The following is a 20,877-nucleotide window of genomic DNA, read 5'->3' on the forward strand; positions in this document are numbered from 1 at the left end:
TAAATGAATACTTATATAATTTTCCCTCTTTTTAAGTAAAAAATTCACTTTATTTCCTTTTTTATATTTTAGTAGTTAAATCAAAACCTTACTCATTTTATTAAATTTTATATTCAAAAATAATTCTTTAAACCACCAAAATACAACCAAATCCATCAAATTCATAACCCCTCCTTTCCCAAAATCCCCTACTAGTACTACTACTATATCCCCATCTTCCCACCTCACATACACACATTACACACTACATGAACAACAACAACAACATGGCTCCCACTCCATTGAATTAGTCCAAGAAAACAACACCCCACAAAAATTCAAACCTCAAAAAACCTCTGTGTGGTTTTTTTGTGAGGTTTTTGAGGTTATCAAGAATGAAGAGAATCTTTATTTTCTTGACATTCTATGTTTACATTGTTACTTTGACTTCCTCGGATATTGTCTCGGACAGAGGTACTCTGTTAGCTATCCGATCTGCACTTCGTGGTCGTTCGTTATTGTGGAACATTACAAGTCCAACATGTTCATGGCCAGGTGTTATTTGTTCACGTGATAAAAACTCTGTTGCTGAACTTCATTTACCTGGTATGGGACTTTCTGGGGAAATCCCTTCAGGGCTATTTACAAATCTGACAAAGTTGAATTTTCTTAGTCTAAGGTACAATGCACTTTCTGGTGTTATTCCAGATGGAGTTTTTTCATCTCTTACAGGTTTAAAGAATCTGTATTTACAAAATAATCGATTTACTGGTCCTGTACCTGATTCGATATTCGGTTTGACTGGACTGGTTAGGCTTAATTTGGCTCATAATAATTTTTCTGGTACAATTCCGGAATCTTTTAATAATTTGAGTGGTTTAGGTACATTGTACTTGCAGGGGAATTCGTTTACTGGTGAGATTCCGGAGTTGAATTTGCCTAGTCTGGTTCAGTTTAATGTGTCTGATAATGGTGGATTGAATGGATCCATTCCTAGTAAACTTTCGGGTCAACCTAAGGAAGCTTTCTTAGGTACTTCACTTTGTGGGAAGCCACTTGATTTGTGTGATGGTAGTGGTAGTAATAGTAGTAGTGGTAATGAGAAATCGAAAAAAAGTAAACTTTCAGGTGGTGCAATTGCTGGTATTGTAGTTGGTTGTGTTGTTGCTTTGCTCTTGTTGGTTTGTTTGTTGTTTTTGTGTTGTAGTCGAAAAAGGAATGATCAAGAATCAAGATCTGCTAATGTTAGTGCTGTTAATAAGCAAGTTGAAGTCGAAATTCCTGAAGAGAAAGGTGTTGATAATAGTAATGGTGGGAAAGATGGATTCATGGGTAGCGCGATTGCGGCTATTGGTGGTGGGGGGAGAGATAAGGATAAAGGGAAAGCTGAAGTTGTTGTAAATGATGGAAAAAGTTTGGTGTTTTTCGGTAACGTAGGGAAAAGTTTCAACTTGGATGATTTGTTGAAAGCTTCTGCTGAGGTTTTGGGTAAAGGGACATTTGGTACTGCTTATAAAGCTGGTTTGGAATCAGGGATTACGTTAGTCGTGAAGAGATTGAGAGATGTTACGGTACCTGAGAAGGAGTTTAGAGAGAAAATCGAAGATGTTGGGAAAATGAATCATGAGAATTTGGTTCCTTTGAGAGCTTATTATTATAGCAGAGATGAAAAGCTTCTTGTATATGATTACATCTCAATGGGAAGCCTTTCTGCGCTTTTACATGGTGAGAAAATTACTTCTTTTTTGTTCATTCTTTTTCATGTCAATCATCATATGTTGATTATGGTGTTTAGGTTGTTGCATTGTTGTTACTGTTTCCTTCACTGTCGTTTTCCTTTTCATATTTTGATTTGTTGTTACTTGAGCTGTGGGTCCTCCGGAAACAGCCTTTCTATCTCCATGAGGTAGTGGTAAGGTTTGTGTACAATCTACTCCCAGACACCAATCGTGGGATTTCACCGTGTGTTGTTTTTGTATAGTACAGTAGTGTTATTTACCATTTACGTCATCTGCAAATTCTAGTTGTTATTTGATACTCATACCGCTGCTTTCTATGTTGCCTGGACTCTTAAAATGTTGACTGTTGCGTGTCAGATCCTCCAAAAGTTGTGTATTTTTGGAGGATTGACACAGGTGCGGCAACATTTTTGCGAATTTTGGATGCTCAGTTGTTTTCGTGGATCTTGTTGTCTGTTATCGGACTAGTACTGTTGTGTAAAAGTTGCTGCTTTTGGCTGATGTTTTATAGTTGCATTATTGTGTATGTTTAGTCGATTTCATCTGAATCTAATGTTATAAACATTATATTTACTGAATATGAAATCTGACATGTCGTATATGTTAGTCAACCTGGAATGGATTCATAATCTGCAATTGTTGCTGTACGAATTCGTGTTCGTCATTTGGATTGAAAATACATTTTATCCAGAAGTGATCTGCACAATTTTTAGATTCCTAAGCTGAGGGTCTATTCGAAACAACCTCTTTACCTTAGAAAACGTAGAGGTAAGGTCTGCATACACCCTTCCCTAGACTCCAATTGTGAGATCTCACGGGGTATGTTGTTGAAAGCGTTTAGGAAAAAGTTGTATATTGCATATATGTATAGGGCGGAACTTGGTAGTTTAACAGGACGTCACAAAATGGTATAACATTTAACTTGTTTTGTATCGATTTGAGCCAAATGTACCTTTGTTAACTTATCGATTACATTCTGGGTAAAAGCTATGAATTATTTTGGATGCTTTATTCGGCATATTTGATTGCTACTATGATCATTGCGTAACTTTTATGTCACAATAATTTGTCATTCATGTTGTCTTTTCTATAGGCAATAAAGGAGCAGGTAGGACACCGTTGAATTGGGAAACAAGGGCTAGCATTGCTCTTGGAGCTGCACACGGAATCGCCTACCTTCATGCACGAGGGCCCTCGGTTTCACATGGCAACATCAAGTCATCCAACATCCTCCTAACCAAATCATACGAGGCCCGTGTTTCAGATTTTGGCCTTGCTCAACTCGTCGGCCCATCATCAACTCCCAATCGCGTCGCAGGTTACAGGGCACCAGAGGTAACCGACCCTCGTAAAGTCTCTCAGAAAGCAGATGTCTACAGCTTTGGCGTCTTGTTGTTGGAACTCCTGACGGGGAAGGCTCCTACACATTCGATTACAAACGAGGAAGGTGTTGACCTCCCAAGATGGGTGCAATCAGTGGTACGTGAGGAATGGACAGCCGAAGTCTTTGACCTCGAGCTCCTTAGGTACCAAAACGTCGAGGAGGACATGGTTCAGCTCTTGCAGCTAGCAGTTGATTGCACTGCTCAGTATCCGGACAGACGCCCCTCAATGTCCGAGGTCACTAGTCGCATCGAAGAACTCTGCCGTATCGATTCTGGAGGTGACATAATTGACAATGCAGAAGCGCTAAATGAATGAAATTGATCAAGAAAATAGTTTCAGCTCATTATTTCCTTTTTGTTTTTTTTGAGCATTTTAATTTCTTTGTTCATTCTTGGAGTTCTTCACTGAAGATTAATTGTTCATTTTTATTTTTTGAATTTATTTTTCAAGTAGAAACAAAGTTTCATTAAGATCGTTGAAGTGGAGCTGTTCTTTTTTCTTTTATTAGATATTGATGTATTCTTTTTTAAAAGTGTGATGAACTGTATAAATAATTGAGATGACCCTGTAGTTACAACTCATTTTGCATAATTTTTGGATTCTTTAAGATTTGCTTCTGATTTAAGATTGATTTGTTGGTAATAGTACTACTACAACAATATACAAAGCAATTTCCTAGATGGGGTCCGGGAAGGGTGATGTGTACACAGTTTTATCCCTTATTTTGTGAAGATAGAGATGTCGTTTCCGATAGATTCATGCAGTTCAGGCTAGCGTGTAGCAGTCTTACTCCTATTTTTTGAAGATAAAAAGGTTGTTAGTCAGGATTTTCATTAAGGGGTTTACAAATGAACATACGAACTAATCTAAGGTGGTTCGACATCTACTATATATATAAAAAATAATTTTAACCATATATATATAGTATAATTTTCCGTCGAATCCTATCCCAAGTGTAGCTCCGCCTCTGGTTTTCAATATACTCTCGGTTTAGGGTGGTGTGTACGAAGTGTTACTCTCCGATAAACTCTTGATTCAGGATGCTGTGTATATAATTTTATCCCTATCTCATAAAGATAAAGAGGTTATTTGTGATACACCTTGGTTCAACTAGGGCATAATATAATCAAATACAAGAAATCCAGTAACATTGCAAGTCATGTTGAGCATTTGTTGGTAATAATGAGTTGTAATTATCTTATTATAATTAATAATTAATGTTAGTGTAATGTCAACAGCCAGCAATGCCATGTGAGGATATTCCTCTCAAGGGGCCTAAAAAACCTTATCAAAATATGAAAAGACTTTAATGTCTTTTTTTTAGCCTATTTGTAGTTTGATTTGTACATTGTACTTTTTTTTTTGTTTGGTTTGCCAAGGTATCCCCACAGTCGACAGTCGTGAGACTAATCCTCCATTCCTACTATCAGCGCACTAAACGGTAGGGAACTGACCACTGAATTTTTTTGATTCACCAGAGGATGGGGATCGAACCACCTCTGGTGAGGTGTTGAACCACCACATCAACTCTTGGTTCTGTACATTGTACTTTCACACTTACAACACTGAGTATTTTTTAATGCAAGCAAACATATTAGTAGTACTATTTAGTTAATCATTTCAATTAGTAGTTAACATCAAACAGATTAAAGCCTACCTACCTAACACTGTGAAAATTGGATTTTACTTATATATACAGATAGAACGGAGCCTTGAAGTATCTGTTAGACTTGTTGCATGTGGCCGTCAATGACAGAGCCAGAATATTCACTAAGGGTTCATAAGTGAACATACGAACTAATCGAAGAGGGTTCAACATTTAATATATATACATAAAAAATAATTTTAACCATGCATATATAGCATAATTTTTCGCCGAAGGGGGTTCGGATGAACCCCTCGGCAAAAGGGTAGCTCCGCCCCTGGTGGACGTGGAAATAATTTCTGACCGATATGCAAGATAGGGCTGCGTACAACAAACCATTATGGTTCAGCCCTTCCCTGAAACTTTCGCATAGCGGAAGCTTTAGTTCACCGAATTATCCTTTTTACGTGTATATACTGATAGTGTAAATGAACTTTTACGATTTTCTAAGGTTACTTAGGTTATTTTCCAAGTTTGATTCTTACTTATTGTGGTCGATTACCTATAGTTATTTTACTTTGACACTATCAATGTATTTGTTGTAGCAAATTACTTTATTTATTTTCATATTAATTCTCATTTATTTATGGATGGTTAATTTTAAGCAGGGGCGGATCTAAAGTTCTGCTTATGAATTTACATGAACCTATTGTGGTATTTAAAAAAGAGAAAATGTTCTGTTTTCTTCCTGAGCTATACACGAAATTATTGAGACATATTCGAACTTTAGGAGGATCCTATTACTCCTGAAATAATTAAAACCGTATTTTTGGAAATGCCTACGTGGCACATCAGTGAATCAACACACTGAAGGTTCACGTAGGCACTAAGGTTGTCAAAAATATGATTTTAATTAATTTAGGGGTAATAGGACGCTCCTAAAATTCGATTGCGTCTCAGCAAGGAAAGCCTGAATTTTCTCAAAAACAAACGATAAAAATAGAAAAAGAAAAGGAGAGATTATTTTATTAAATTAAAAGAAGAGTTGTTAATATACAAACAAATCTTAACAGATTTACAGTAAATAATGCAAGAAATAACTAAATCAGAAACTTTCTAATAACTAGGAACTAATAAATCTACCAACAACATGCCTAAAAATTAAGAAATAAAAAACAAATCAACAACTATGTCATAAAAGTCAACTCAACATCGATTAACACCTAATAAGTTTTGTTTAGATTTTTTCACACTTAAATAAGTTATTATTATACTACGTATAAATTAATTAAGGTATATGGAGAAATATATAAATTTTAAATTTTGAATCTGACTTTGCTTATCGTTATCTTATTCTGACACTATAATTAGTGTATTTAACTCATCGTAGAAGATTAATCAAATTAATTCGCACTTAATATAAGTAATAACTTATAATTTTTCTTTTATAATATAACGTTTATTTACTTTATAAATATATATAAATTAAACTCTTAAAAATTAATTCTACTTTTGAGATATAGAGAGATAACTTACTTGTATAGTTAACGAAAAAAAGACATTTTTCCAACCATTCAAAGAGACATTGTTCCAAAAAAATTTCAAGTTTGAAAACGAATTTTAAAACTACTATCTACCTGACAAAAATTAAATTAGAAGCAAAATCAATTAATCATGGCTTATTATTCTTGAAGTTATGAAAAACATTTATTAGCTTTTGAATAAACTAACAATTGATCTGAAGGTCCATTATAAAAATAAGAGAAATATTGATTAATATAATACAACAACGATATATATTCAATATAATCTTACAAAACGGAGTTTGGAGAAGGTCGAATGTTCGCAGACCGCACGACTACCTTAGACGTAGAGAAAGCGGTTTCTGATAAATACTCGTCTCGAGGGAAAAATAGTCCAAAGCAATTGACGAAAGGAAGTAACAGAAGTACAAGAAATAACGTATAGTAACAAACAGATAGATATAGGACATGGTAACTACAACAAAATAATATGACAATTAAAGTACAAAAAACAACAAATAATAATAAGACTACTAGCGAGTAGCATGGACAAATAACAAGACAACGCACTACTACTTATTAACCTTCTATCAGAATCCTGGTTCCTCAACCCCCTATCGAGGTCATAATATAATAATATTAGTAGATAAAGTTGACCTGCAAAGACGATCGAGTAGAGAATCTCCTAGATGAATGGTCCGAGCAAGTAAACTCCTTGCATGCTTTTGTGGTCGAGTTCATCAAACGGTTTTGCAACGCCCAATTGGCAAATAGTAGGATCGTTAAAAAAGTGATAAGTTGTTGAACCCTCAGCGTTTTATCCGTTTTGATTAGTTTGAAAAAAAGAGTCCTCCTTTGATATTTTGACTTTAAAAAGTGCCCTTTAAGCTTTGGATTCAATTTTCTCATAACCAATTATTCATCTATTACTAATACTTTTATTATATAATCTAACTAGCAATGAAATGACCCTTTAATGTATAAGAATGTTAAAATACGTTTGTTTTGTAAATACAATTAACCAAACATGCATTCATAACAAATGCATATACGTTATGTTAATTCAAGGCACTTATACGACTTGGGGGTTTGGGTTGGGTAGGGGTGTGCATCTGTCGGTTCGGTTCGATTTTAATTATATATTATCGATTTAGTTTATCGGTTTTCGATTTTTAAATACGCTAAATCAATAATAAATCAATAAGATATTTTTTTTATCGGTTTTCGATTTATCAGTTTTTAGTCCTTAATGGTTCGATTTAACCTATAAGAAAATACTAATAAAATAGAAATAGCAGTAACTAACATGAAAAGAAACCAAATTTTTAATTTGTTGCAACCAAAAATCATACATGATGTGTTTTAATTTACAAGAATCTTTAAGTTTGAACTAAATGTTGTTAGAAGAACTTAAAAAATTTGTATAATTGAAATAATAAGTTTGTTAACGTAACACCCCGTACTTAATTACCATTAGCCATGGTTATATGTGTTGGAGTATATGTATTGATCATAAGTTAGGTATATATGAGTTTAAGTATGAGTATTGATTATTTTGAGATGGTTTCAAGTGTATAGTTTGATTATATGTGTATAGGAATCGACTTTATTTATACCGGAATTTGCTCGTCGAAGTTTCTATGCGAAGTTTATCGAGTTAGCTTTCCAACGATATAAAGATTTCTGAAAACAAATGAGTATCGGATATAAGCGAGCATGTTCAAAACTTGAAAACGGTGGACGCAATGAACAGTAAATGTGCAGAAATTTTCTGCACACACAAAAGTACTGCAGCCAAACAGATTTTTGGGTCGACTTTAAACGATCATAACTCCTTGTAAAAAAATGAACTGTGTGAGCTGCTATATATCGATGAGAAGCCCTGAGAGTCTTCTTTCTAATGCAATTGGTTTCACCCAAACATTATCGGAGCAAAGAGTTATGATCGATTTACTTTAGCCTATCAAAACAGTCCACCATGGACAGATTCGGATTTACTTAAATTTTAAGGGCAATATGGTCATTTTCTATCACCTCATGGACGAAAATTGGTCATTATATACATATACTTAGCCTCATATCCATCATTTATCATCCAAATTATTGAAGAATAAGAAACCCTAGCCTAAGTTCAACTCCAATTATCTTGTGATTCAACCGTAGAAAATCCAAATTGATTCCGTAGTTGTGTTCACCGTCTCGAGGGCTTCGAGAAGCACCCCTTATTTGTGCCAACAGGACTTCGAAATCAAAAGGGCCATTTTATGGTAAGGATGTAAATTATGTTGGTGTTATTTATATGGATATGTATATATATATGCATGTGAGCATAAGAAGTATGTTATTTGATTGTTGTTGAAAGATGATTGGAAATGATGTTGGATTATTCTGGTGCATGGTTGGATTATGTTGAAGGGATTTGGTGTGATGATGTGGTATTGAAATGATGATTATATATATATATATACACATAAACCTATTGTTCAAGTTGGTTTTTGGAATGCTTTGCAAATATTGGTTGTATGGAATTATGGAGGAGAATTGTGGTGTTGGGTTGCTAATACTAGATGCCAAACATTTCATTGTAGATAAGTGATTTGTAAAGGCGGGAAGTTGTGTTGAATTGGTATCCAAATCTACAACGAGGTATGTAAAGCATACTCTAACGATGTTCTTTGGCATGAAAACACCAATGTTCCATCAAGTAAGATTCCGAGGTTGTCCAAAAACATGTATTGTTTTACATTACCAACGAAGTTGTTTCCATTCTATAAAGTGTCAAAATGTTTCATTGATATACCAAAAGGCTCCTATTTCATTGTTGTGATATTGATGATTCCGAAACACATTGTTGATGTACCAATGAGTCTTTATTACATCGTTATTGTATAGAAAGTCTATTAGTTGGTTCCTATTGATATATCATTATTCCAACGGTACTATATTGGCATGAACACTAATGTAATAATCTCAAAAGCTTTTGAACTAAGTTATTGGAAAGATCTCTTATGTGTGTTACTTGATATACGTGTGGGTGGTAGCTCAGGGGCTTAAGCCTAGCATGGGCCGATCCCGATATTTGATATGATTACAGTTGATATGTACTGGGGGCAGCCTAATGGTCACAGTACGGTACAGTATTGATTATTGTTAGGTGGTTGGAGGTTCGGGAGGAGGAGGTAATGGCGAATGATAATTGTAAAGAATAAAATGAACGAATGTATACCGTTCCACAAATGTGTTTGAATTCAAGAACCCAATTCAGATTAATGATAATGTACATGATCCTAAAAGTGTTTATGAAGTATGGTTCACTTCTATTATGATTTATTCACTTGCGTCTGATTTTCTTGATCCCCCATATCACATATGATTATTTACAGCTTTACATACTCAGTACATATTTCGTACTGACGTCCCTCACGGGGGACCTACATTTCATGCTGCAGGCACAGGTGCTTCAGCTCATTCACAGCATAGATAGGAGCCAGGTCATACAGCTATTATTGGTGAGCTCCAGTTTGCTTCGGAGCTTTCTAAGTTGGTCCCTTATGTTTTGTTATTATACAGGAGTCATGTGTGGGCGGAGGTTTGTCCCGACCCTAGTTATGTCATGTATATCCTAGAGGCTTTGTAGACATAAGGAAGGGTAAAGTCATGGAAGTTTATATAGTGATGTTATATTTGTATATATATATATTTGTGCGTGTTGTGCTGATACAGGTAATTAGACCCTTCTATATGCAACGAAGTGCTGTCCAAATTTTTGGTGACATGTAAGTGAAAGTACAGGTATCTGAACGGGTTCTCCCGGGCCTTCTCGGCTTCGGGTGCCAGTCCAGCCCGATGGGATTTTGGGGCGTGACAGTTAATTTATAGAAATTAAAGAGAAATTGTAGGTGTAAAATACTAATTTCGTATATTTTTATTGGGTTATCGGTTTACCCAATAACTCAATAAAAAATCAAAACCAAACCAAAGCCAATAACTTTTTTTTATAAAACCATTAAAAAACTGTTAACCTAATAATAATAAACCAATAATTTTTTTATCGGTTCTGCTTATAGGTGAATCCAATTTTTGAACACCCTTGGGTGTTTGTAAATTTGGGCAAACCAATTTAACCAATTTTTCACAAACTTCTACAATTTCCCTAATTTTTGTTATATACGAATCTAATTCTTTATGCATTTCATGTTAAATAACCAAAAATTATGAAGTGCGAAATCGCTTGACTTTAGAAAGTCAAATCACAAAGTAATTTAGTAAAATTTATATAACTCTATACTCCATTAAAAATAGGGATAATTATAGAAAATTGCCAATCGATCAAATTATTTACAAGAAAATTAACCCAACTTTATTAAAATTACATGAAATTGCCATTTGACTATCCCTGTTTCTTCTTCTTCTTCTTTTCTTCTTCGTTGGTTTTCCTTTTTCAAAAAATTTGATGTGCCGTAAATATAAATTATTTTGAGTGAATAATATATATCAAAAGACTCGTAATATCGAGAGGAGCTCATATCTACAAGTTGGGACTGTTTAGAGGAGATTTTGAGTTAGTCGGAATTGAAAGAACTTGCAAATCAAGTTTCACTATTTTCCTTTTTTATTGAAATTCGACGTGCCGCAGATGTGAACCATCTTGATTGAATAACATATATACAAAAGACTCTTAATATCGAGATGAGCTTATATCTACAATTGTATATATAATTTATACAATATCGATTCACATTTATGTATAATTTATACAATATCAATGTACATTACACTTTTATACAATGTTGATATATTACATAACTATTATGCAATATTGATATTACATATACCTTAATATACATGCAGCTATTTTTTAAATAATTTTTGGGCTACTTTTTGAAAAGAAAACTTGGCTATATTTGTTGTAAAGAGATTTTTGGGCTACTTTGTTGTACATATTTGTTGTATTTTTTTTTAAATGTATATACTATAGATGTTGAACTTCCTTCAACATCTTTTTTATATTTACTTCTTTATACTTTGAATCTCATTAAATGAAATTTTTGACTCTGTCACTGGATGTGACCTCTCACGACATCTAGGTAAGCAAAATGGTTGCAACTCATTAGTCTAGTTCAAATTGAAATAGAACTGAAATTAATGGAGAATCTTGATAGCTCGATTGACTAATTATCTGAACCATATTCTTAAGGGTTCGATTTCCCACCCCTACCTTAATTTTATTTTTAAAAAAGATGGAAGACATTAATTGAACAAAAGACCAACCCTCCAATCTGATTTGTTACAAAAGACAAAGAAATAAATCAATGTTAGAAATTCATATATACTAATACAATATATAAATTAGAATTAAACATCTTAAACTATAAACAAAATATGTCATATAAATAAGATTAGTGGACGTTTATTTGCCTAATTTATTCTCTACAGGAACAATTTTTTTTTTTGTTTCGGTATATGGTATTTGTCTTGAGCTTGAGTAATGTAAATTTCTATTGAAATTACATTTTGGAGGGACGTAAAAACACTCTTTATTAAAAAGTGATTTCACTTCTAAAACACGTGCGAACTAAAAATTCTGATTATGCACAACTTACTACTTCACCACCATCTTATCGAGTAGATGTATATATGCATATGCACGAACAAGTGTACACTATCAATTAATAGGTGTATGTGTATGTTTAAATATTTGAACCAACTAATCGAATAATAAGAAGCGATAGAAATTTAGACAACGTATTGATATTGTATAAGTGTGTATGAAATAGAGAGGAAGAAGAAAATCATTGAAACAAGAAGACTATATTGTAAAATAATATATAATACAATATACAAATATATGCAATAATATACAAATACAGTATACAAATATATACACTATTGTATCAAAAAACAGACTTCATTTTCTTCATCAAATCCAAGCATCAAATACATTCAAAAACACCTCAAAACTGTACCAAATCTTCCAAAATTTCATAATTTGGCTTTTGTAACCATACCCATTCAAAATCAAACTTATTTACAAAAATTCAAAATTGAAGCTCGAATTAGTGACAGAAATTTTCTTAGTGCAATAATGTTGAATTTTTTTCAACAACTACTTGTGTAAATGAAATTTTCGTGTTGCATTGTATATGTTTGAGTTGAATAAGGAGTATAAAGCTTTTTTGAGATATTTTGAAGCTGAAAATCGAGTAAGAAGAAGGTTCAATTTTGAAGGAATAGTTTCTTTATCCTATATAACCAACAAAAAAAAAAAATTAGTTGATTTTGGGCCACGAATGTAATCTAACTTTTGGCCTAGAAAAATGAAATGTACATTTGTAAATATTTTTCTGTAATTTTTCCTTCAATTAGCATTAAATAGGGGTGACTAAAGGGTAAGGCTAGTAAAACATTTGTTCTAGCCCTCCAAAATTTTGAGACCTCAAAATTTTAATAGTAAATTTTATGATTTCAATATTTCACTTGAAATAATAACGAAGATTTTGAAATACGTTTAAAAATCATTTAAAAAAAAAAAGAAATAAATAAAGAAAAAGTTATCTAATTGTTACTAGGAAAAATTTAGAATTTTAAAGTAAACAACCCAAACTTCATATTAATAAATAAAGTTTTAAAAACAACATCCAAGTTAATGTATTGAAAACAAATAACTAACATCTTATTAACTAAAATTAATCTTTACTCTTTTTAATAATCATATCAATATGATTCTTTATTATTTTGTACTTTAAATATCATATTATTTTATTATAGTTATTATCATGTTACTCTTATGCTCTTTTTTTATACTTCTATCACTTTCCTTTTTCCTGTAATTCAAATATCATATTATTTTGCTATAGTTATCATCATGTTAATAACCCGTTATTTTTGTATTTTTATTACTTTCCTTTCTCTTGTACTTTAAGTATTACTTATATCTTTTTGTTATAGTTATTATCGTGTTACTAATCAGTTATAAATTCGATGATATAATCAAAATAATAGTCCTATAGTTCGAGATATTATTTATATGTATATATACATATAAATTTTAGATTCCGTAAACATGTAAAAAGTTTGCTCAACGGAGGATATTCAAAATGCACCTCAATATCGATGTTCCTTTCTCTCGGAGACCGTATTAGCACTAAAAGTACATATATGTCACCCGTTAGCTAGTTTTACAAACTCTCACTTTATCTACTGTATTAATTATTAAAATAGCTGATCAACGGTTCAGGATATTCAAAATGCACCTCAATATCTGACGTTCCTTTAGCTCGAGGACCCGTATTAGCACTAAAAATACATATATGTCACACATTAGCTAATTTTACAAACTCATATTTTATCAATTAATTATCAAAATACTATTAAAATCAACCTATTAACGAATTTAGTGATTATTAATGTATTATTAATCTCTATATGAAAATTGGACAATTTCTTTTTTGCTCCCTATATATAATTTCTTTTGATTATTTTTTTTTCAAAAAAAAAAGGAGATCTTTCAAAAATAGCTACATTTTGCTGAAAAACTCACCTTTCATAGCCATATTTTACATAATTACCATTTATAGCCGTTGTATTCAATTTACGCCCGCTGTATTCGATTTTATCAATAGTCTGTATTCATATAAAATATAAATACAATACCATTTAACTGTTGTATTCGATTCACAGCCGTTGTATTCACTTTAACTTGGTGGTCTGTATTCATAAAAACATAAATACACTACATATTTAGTCTTGCCAAAAACACTACCATTTTTTTTTTTTATATATTTCTTCCTTTTTGTGTTTTCCTCATTTTTTCTTCTTTTTTTTACTAATTTTTCTATTTTTATTTTTTTCATTTTCTTTATATATATTTTTTCTCTCTTCTATCTCTCTTTCTTTTTTTTTTTCTTTCTTTTTTGTTTTCTTTTTTGTACTTATTTTCTTTATCATTTTTTTGTTCTATTTTATATTTTTTGTATTTTTAAAAAATATAACTACTCGAGCACAAGTCATTGATGATAACGTAAATACCATAATTATTTATCTATTTGTAGTCACACCATCATTTATATTTTTGTATCCATTGATACAACTATATTTGTATTTGTATTTTAAAGTTCGTGCTTGTATTTGTATTTTGTAGTTCACGTTTATATTTGTATTTTATAGTTCGCACTTGTATTTGTATTTGTTGGTTCGCACCAATATTTATATTTTATAAAATTTGCACTTGTATTTTAAAGAACTGTTTTGTATTTGTATTTTATAATTGACTGTATATTATATTGGATTATATTTGTATTATGATTTTATTGTGTTTGTGTATTTAGATTATATTTGTATTTGTATTCTATTTTCATCGATGCTTTTTTATTTTTAAAGAATTATTTTGTATCTGTATTTGTACGTTGATTGCATATTGCATTTAGCCGTGATTATGTACAATTTATCATTTGTATTTGTATACAAACAAGTAAATGCATTAATTATATTTTCTTGATTCTAAAATATATAAATATGCAATGTATTATGTGATACAAATGTACCGCTTTGTATTTGTATGTCAAAATTATTATTCGTATTTGTAAATAAATAAATATCACTTGATACAAATACAATTACAAACAAATGAAAACAACCATTTTAAAAATACAAATACATATTGTATTTTTATAAAAAATAAATTATATTTATTTGTATCAATAAATATAACTCGTATAAATAAATACAAACAAATATTCGTAAAAAGAAAATCAATCGTTCCTTTTCAATAATTAAAAAATACAAATGATAGTTCACACTTATATCTATATGTTATAATTCACATTTGTATTTTATAATTTTCACTTATATTTGTATGTTATAATTCGTCTTTATATTTATATTTTATAGTTCGAACTTGTATTTATTTTTGCTAGTTCGCACAAATAAAAAGAAGAAAAAATAAAAATAAAAAAGAAAAAAAATTGAAAAAAAATATAAAAAAAATAAGGAGAGTAATAGAAAATAAAGAAAAAAATAGAAGGAAAAAAATAAAAAGGAAAAGAAAAAAAAGACAAAATGAAAAAAAGACAACGAAAAAGAAAAAAATTGAAAAAAGAAAGAAGAAACAGAAAACAAAAAATGAAAATAAAAAATGAAGATTTTTTTTAAAAAAAAAGTAAAAGAAAAAAGAGAAAAAAAAAAAAAAAAAAAAAAAGAAAAAAAAGAAAATAAAAAAATTGAAAAAAAAAAGAAAGAGAAAATGAAAAAAGAGGAAAAGAAAAAAAAAAGAAGAAAAAAACTGAAAAAGGAAAAAAAAAAAAGACAAAAAGAAAAAAAGACAACGGAAAAGAAAATTTTTTTAAAAAAAGGAAGAAGAAAGAGAAAACAAAAAAAAAAAAAAAAAAAAAAAAAAAAAAAAAGAGTAATAGAAGATAGAGAAAAAAACAAAAAATAAAGAGAAAAAATAAAATGGAAAAAAAAGAAAAAATACAAAAGAAAAAAAAGAAAACTAAAATTTTGAAAAAAGAAAAGAAAAAGAAAACAAAAAAAGGAAAAGAAAAGAAGAAGGAAAAAACAGAAAAAGAAAAAAAAGTAATAGAAAATAGAGAAAAAGAAAAATTACATAAGAGAGGTTATAAATTGTAATTATAAAAAATTAATAGGCAAGAGAAGGTTATGAATTGTAATTAATTAAAACTAGGCTAAATAAAGTAATTAGGAGTCAATATTGGCTAAATTATATAATTATCAAAAAAAAGGAAAAAATACATAAAGTAGCAAATTTAAGTATTAAATTATAAAAAATAACAACACTTTTGTCAAATTACATTTTGCAGCATATGTATTTGTATGCATTTTATATTTTTGTAGAACAGTTTGTAAAAATACAAAATAAATATCGATCATAAAGACAATAAAAATCATATGTATTTGTATTTTTATGACAACAGTTTGTAAAAATATAAAATACAACTTGCTATGTTATATAGTTATGAAACTGTTACTATGAAACTTATAATTAAAAAATAAAGTAGGCTATTTTTTATTTTGCCCCCAAAAAAGGCAATGAAATAATTGAATGATTGGTGGGCATTGTCAAGGTATCTGTCGGTGACACAGCAATAACTCTATTCTCCCACTTGCATTTAGATATTGACATATATTGCAACTTTTGAACTTTTATAACTCGTTTCGAAACAACGATAAAGTTATCTCCGTATAATCTACAATCACGTGTTTGAATTGTAGAATCTTTCACTAGACTTTGTGTTATGATATTGTCTATGTTATGCTTCTTAAGGTGTGGTTGTTCTTCAAATTTTATAACGAAAAATGTTTTGTGCATGTAACTGATCCATTTACATAAGAAGCGACTTTCCAAATTAGAAATTTGAATTTCCATTTTGGAACTCTTTTTTCTCCTACTTGCATTTAGATATTAACATATATATCTCGCAATTTTTGAACTTTTAGTAGCTTCGGAGCAACGATTTAGTCTTTTTCCTATAATCTATAATCACGTATTTGAATCGTAGAAGCAGTTACTAGTCTTTGCATTGTGATAATGTTTATATTACAACTCTTGAGACGTAGTCATTCTTCTAGTTCTGTTAATGTGAAATGTTTTGTGCATGAAATTGTGCTATTTTACATAAGAAGTGGCTTTCAAAATTAGAAATTTGAATTTTCATTTTGGAACTTTTAGCAGTTTCGGAACAACGATAAAGTCATCTCCATATAATCTACAATATTCACGTATTTGAATCGTTCGTAGAAGCAGTCACTGGTCTTTGCGTTATGATAGTGTCTATAGTACGCCTCTTGAGGTGTGGTCGTTTCTCGAGTTTTGTTAATGTGAAATGTTTTGTGCATGAAACTGTGTCATTTTACATAAGAAGTGGCTTTCCAAATTAGAAATTTGAGTTTCCATTTCAGAACTTTTAGTAGTTTCGGCTCCGTATAATCTATAATTACGTGTTGAAATCGTTGAAGCAATTATTACTAGTCTTTGCGTTATGATAGCGTCTATATTACGCCTTTGGAGGTGTTGTCGTTTCTCGAGTTCTGTTAACGTGAAATATTTTATGAATGAAACTGTTTCATTTTAAATAAGAAGTGGATTTCCAAATTAGAAATTTGAATTTCCATTTTGGAACTCGGATTTTTTTCTGCTTTAATGATGCTAAGGATAAAGCTATATAGGAATCTTATCTTTATTTTTGTTTCTATATGTGTCATTAACCATTTTCTTCTGTCCTTTTTTGGAAAGTTGGAGAATGATTTTAAATAAGAATAATAGAGTTTTAAATTTCTTAATTATAGATAAATTATTAAGTTTTACTTAATTAAAATATTTATTCTTGGTTTCTTTAAGTAGAAAATATATTGTATTTAGATATTTTAAACTCATTATTAACAATACAGATTTAACATAAAAAAAATAGATAATTAGTGATGAAACAGCTATAATTCATGGTGAATTTGTGAAGATACACAAATAAAAAGATTGGTTTCCTTTTTAATTATTATGTTAAATTTTTAAATCTTTTTCCCTAATTCATTAGAAAGATAACCTCATCTAGAGAATATAAATTTTTTAATTAAGGCTAAATGAGTTCACTTATTCGAACAGTAGAGACAGGTCTCGAGCGCAATATATGATTTATGAGAATTTAATAGCTCTTATTTAGACGTTGCACATATATTAAAATTTTTATCACCATATTTACATTTTATAAATATGACAAACATGTATAAAAGTCTCAACCATATATTTTCTCACCATTAATCAATGAGTGGCTACAAAAGAATCACGTCACTTTAGTTCACAAGTATCTTTCATAAAATTGTAAATTTATCGCTCTATCGAAGAAGACTTTATTCTTTGTAATCGAATCTAAGACATTTAGTCAATAATAAGCGATCGTAATTACACAACTAACACATGGTTAAATTAGTAATTTTCACTTCATAACCCCCACCCCACGCCCCCCCCCATTCCCACCCCCCCCCCCCCCCCCCCCCCCCCCCCCACCCCCACCCCACACACCACAATATGTGCATTGTATATATGACCTTTGGGATACATTAAGGACATTTGAATAAGACGTTAGGTACGTTTTATTCCTCGTTTTAAATATTCCTATAAGACATACTAGTTAGAATCGGTATATGAATTCTCATGTGGTTATTAAATTTATATATATTATATATTATTGAAATTTTCAACAACTTTCTTAAATTTTTCATACTAATTTAAGTTCGTAATCTTCTCTTCTTATCCAAATTACACCACGCATATATGGTTCATTAAAGAAATTTCTTCGTTTACCTATCAATACAAATTCAAAACTTCTAACTAAAAGTAAATCATCTCGTTTATTCAATTACGTGACGAAGGACCAACATGGGTTGTGATGCAGTGGATGGGGCTGCTCCACCCTTAACCAGAGGTCGAGGGTTCAACCCTGTGTATGCAGAAAACTCTGTTGGGAGCGTTGCTACCTTAATGGGCCCTGCAAAACGCGATCCGAATTATTCGGGACTCCAATGCGGGCACCGGACACCGAATGGGAAACCAAAAAAAAAAATTATGTAACGAAGGATCTAAAATACAATTTATAAAATTACAAAAACCCTAGCTAATATAGCTTTTGCATGCCCAGATTCAGTATATCTATGAAAATTAAATTTAAAATTATAGTAGAAATTATAAATTTCAAATTTCATATTTTAAATTGGCTTTTATATATATGATACTTATTTGATAAAACCTAATTAGTAGTACTAGGAGGTTTATAGGTAGAATATATGAATAAAAGATTCATCCATTTGTCGCCATTGATTATAAATGAGGTTACAAAAGGAACACGTTTTGCTCACTTTGATTCTTCAACTTTATTAAAAATGCTAATTAAAAGAAAATAAAGAATAAAAAAGGCTAATTACTTCTCTCCTTAAAATGGAAATTCATAACTATACTTTAAGGTTTAAATACATTTTGGGAGATTTTTTTTTTTAATTATTTCGTATTTAATTACCTTTATTATTATATTATATGTCAAGAGAGAACTTTACTAGTAGTTCTTATATATTATATGAGCTAACTTTAAAGTTGAGTTAGGTCGAAAGCTTATGAAGATGGTATCCGAGTTAAATCCATCTAGATTTAAAAAAAAATTCAAATGTCGAGATTTCAAATAATGTTTTTTCCGCTTTAGTTTCTGATGAAATGCGAATATGTAGTCTTTTTATATGACATCGGTCGATTTCGACTTTATGAACTAACTTTTGTAGTCGAGTAAGACCCAAAGTCCATTTATTTAACAAGAAATTCACATAAAGATTTGTTTCTTCTAAAATTCTATTCAAAATATACATTGATCGATTAATTCAAATTTATATTACGAAAAAACTCCCTACGAATGTTTTAGCGCTACCATCAAAAAGAACTTCACTCTTCCTAGCTGAACTCGAAACCTTTAGTCAATATAAAAAAAACTCTCACTAATAAGGAGTCGTTTGATAGAGTGTATAAGAATAGTATTGAATAGGTCAATAGGGTGTGTAAGTAATATTTGGATCGGTGATACCGAGACTAGTTATGCTGAGATTATTTTTTATCCACTGTTTAATTTGATATACTAAAAATATTTTCATCTTTACCCATACTTATTCATGTATTATTAATACCATAATTTTTTATATATTAGCTATACACTCTATAATACTCCCTCTGTTTAAAAAAGAATGACCTACTTTTCTTTTTAATCCGTTTAAAAAGAATGACCCTTTCCTTTTTTAGCAACTTTTTAATTTTAACTTTCCACATGGTATGTTTAAGACCAAAAGATTGAAGGACATTTTGGTAAATTTGACATATCTTTAATTTAATACCACAAGATTCAAAAGTTTTCTTTATTTTCTTAAATTCCGTGTCAAGTCAAATTAGGTCACTCTTTTTAAAACGGAGGGAGTACTAAATATGAAATAAAAATCTTACCAAACAAAGAACTAACCAACACCATGTAATATATATATTGAATATTTTAATACATCCAACCTACTGTCCACAAAAGATAATTGCATGACTCATCATTATCCACCACAATATTTAACACATGGTTAATTAGAAATTTTCACTTCATAAAAACACACACATCAGAATTACGTACGTAATACAATGTGACCTTTGGGATAAAAAATAGGACATTTGACAAGACGTAAATACATCCCCTCGTTTTAAACATTCTTCAAGATACTATATTTTACTAAGTCAATTAGTAAATATCAACCAATCACTTATATTTCAAATCAATAAAACGATAATTTCAAAAGAGCCACCAAAGGTTATCGTGATGTAGTAAGTACTCCTTCATTTTTTATCAGAGATCTCTGATTCGAGTTCTCAATACAATATCGCCTTTGGTAGAAAACGTTATAACCTTTGTTATGAACCAATTGTTCCTCATTAAAAAAATAGAGAAATGCTAAGGGGTTTATAGGCTAAATAAGTTCTCTCACCTATCAGGCTAGTTTATTTGGCTGGCTTCTCTCGTTTGTTTTATAACATTGGTGCTTTTATTGAGAGTCTCATGCATTGGGCCGTGACTCGAAGTGATGACTTACGTGCCAGGAATGGTGGCCTGGACCCAAGAGAAGTGTCAGTCGTGATCAATTGGGC

General features: G+C 30.6%; 1 protein-coding gene across 1 annotated transcript; it reads left to right on the forward strand.

The window, feature by feature from the left end:
* On the forward strand, nt 1-3,695 carry LOC107870508 (probable inactive receptor kinase At1g48480). Its single transcript, XM_016717064.2, has 2 exons — nt 1-1,704; nt 2,812-3,695. The coding sequence occupies exons 1-2, from the start codon at nt 375-377 to the stop codon at nt 3,417-3,419; spliced, it is 1,938 nt and encodes a 645-aa protein (XP_016572550.1). The 5' UTR covers nt 1-374; the 3' UTR covers nt 3,420-3,695.
* Nucleotides 3,696-20,877: the final 17,182 nt, after the last annotated feature.

Source organism: Capsicum annuum, chromosome 12 (assembly GCF_002878395.1).
Source record: "Capsicum annuum cultivar UCD-10X-F1 chromosome 12, UCD10Xv1.1, whole genome shotgun sequence".
Lineage (NCBI taxonomy): Eukaryota > Viridiplantae > Streptophyta > Magnoliopsida > Solanales > Solanaceae > Capsicum > Capsicum annuum.

Bases quoted from the DNA above. Each gene is read 5' to 3' on its own strand.
- LOC107870508 (XM_016717064.2), top strand. From the start codon at position 375: ATGAAGAGAATCTTTATTTTCTTGACATTCTATGTTTACATTGTTACT. The intron at 1,705-2,811 runs GTGAGAAAATTA...TCTTTTCTATAG, and splicing joins CCTTTCTGCGCTTTTACATG to GCAATAAAGGAGCAGGTAGG.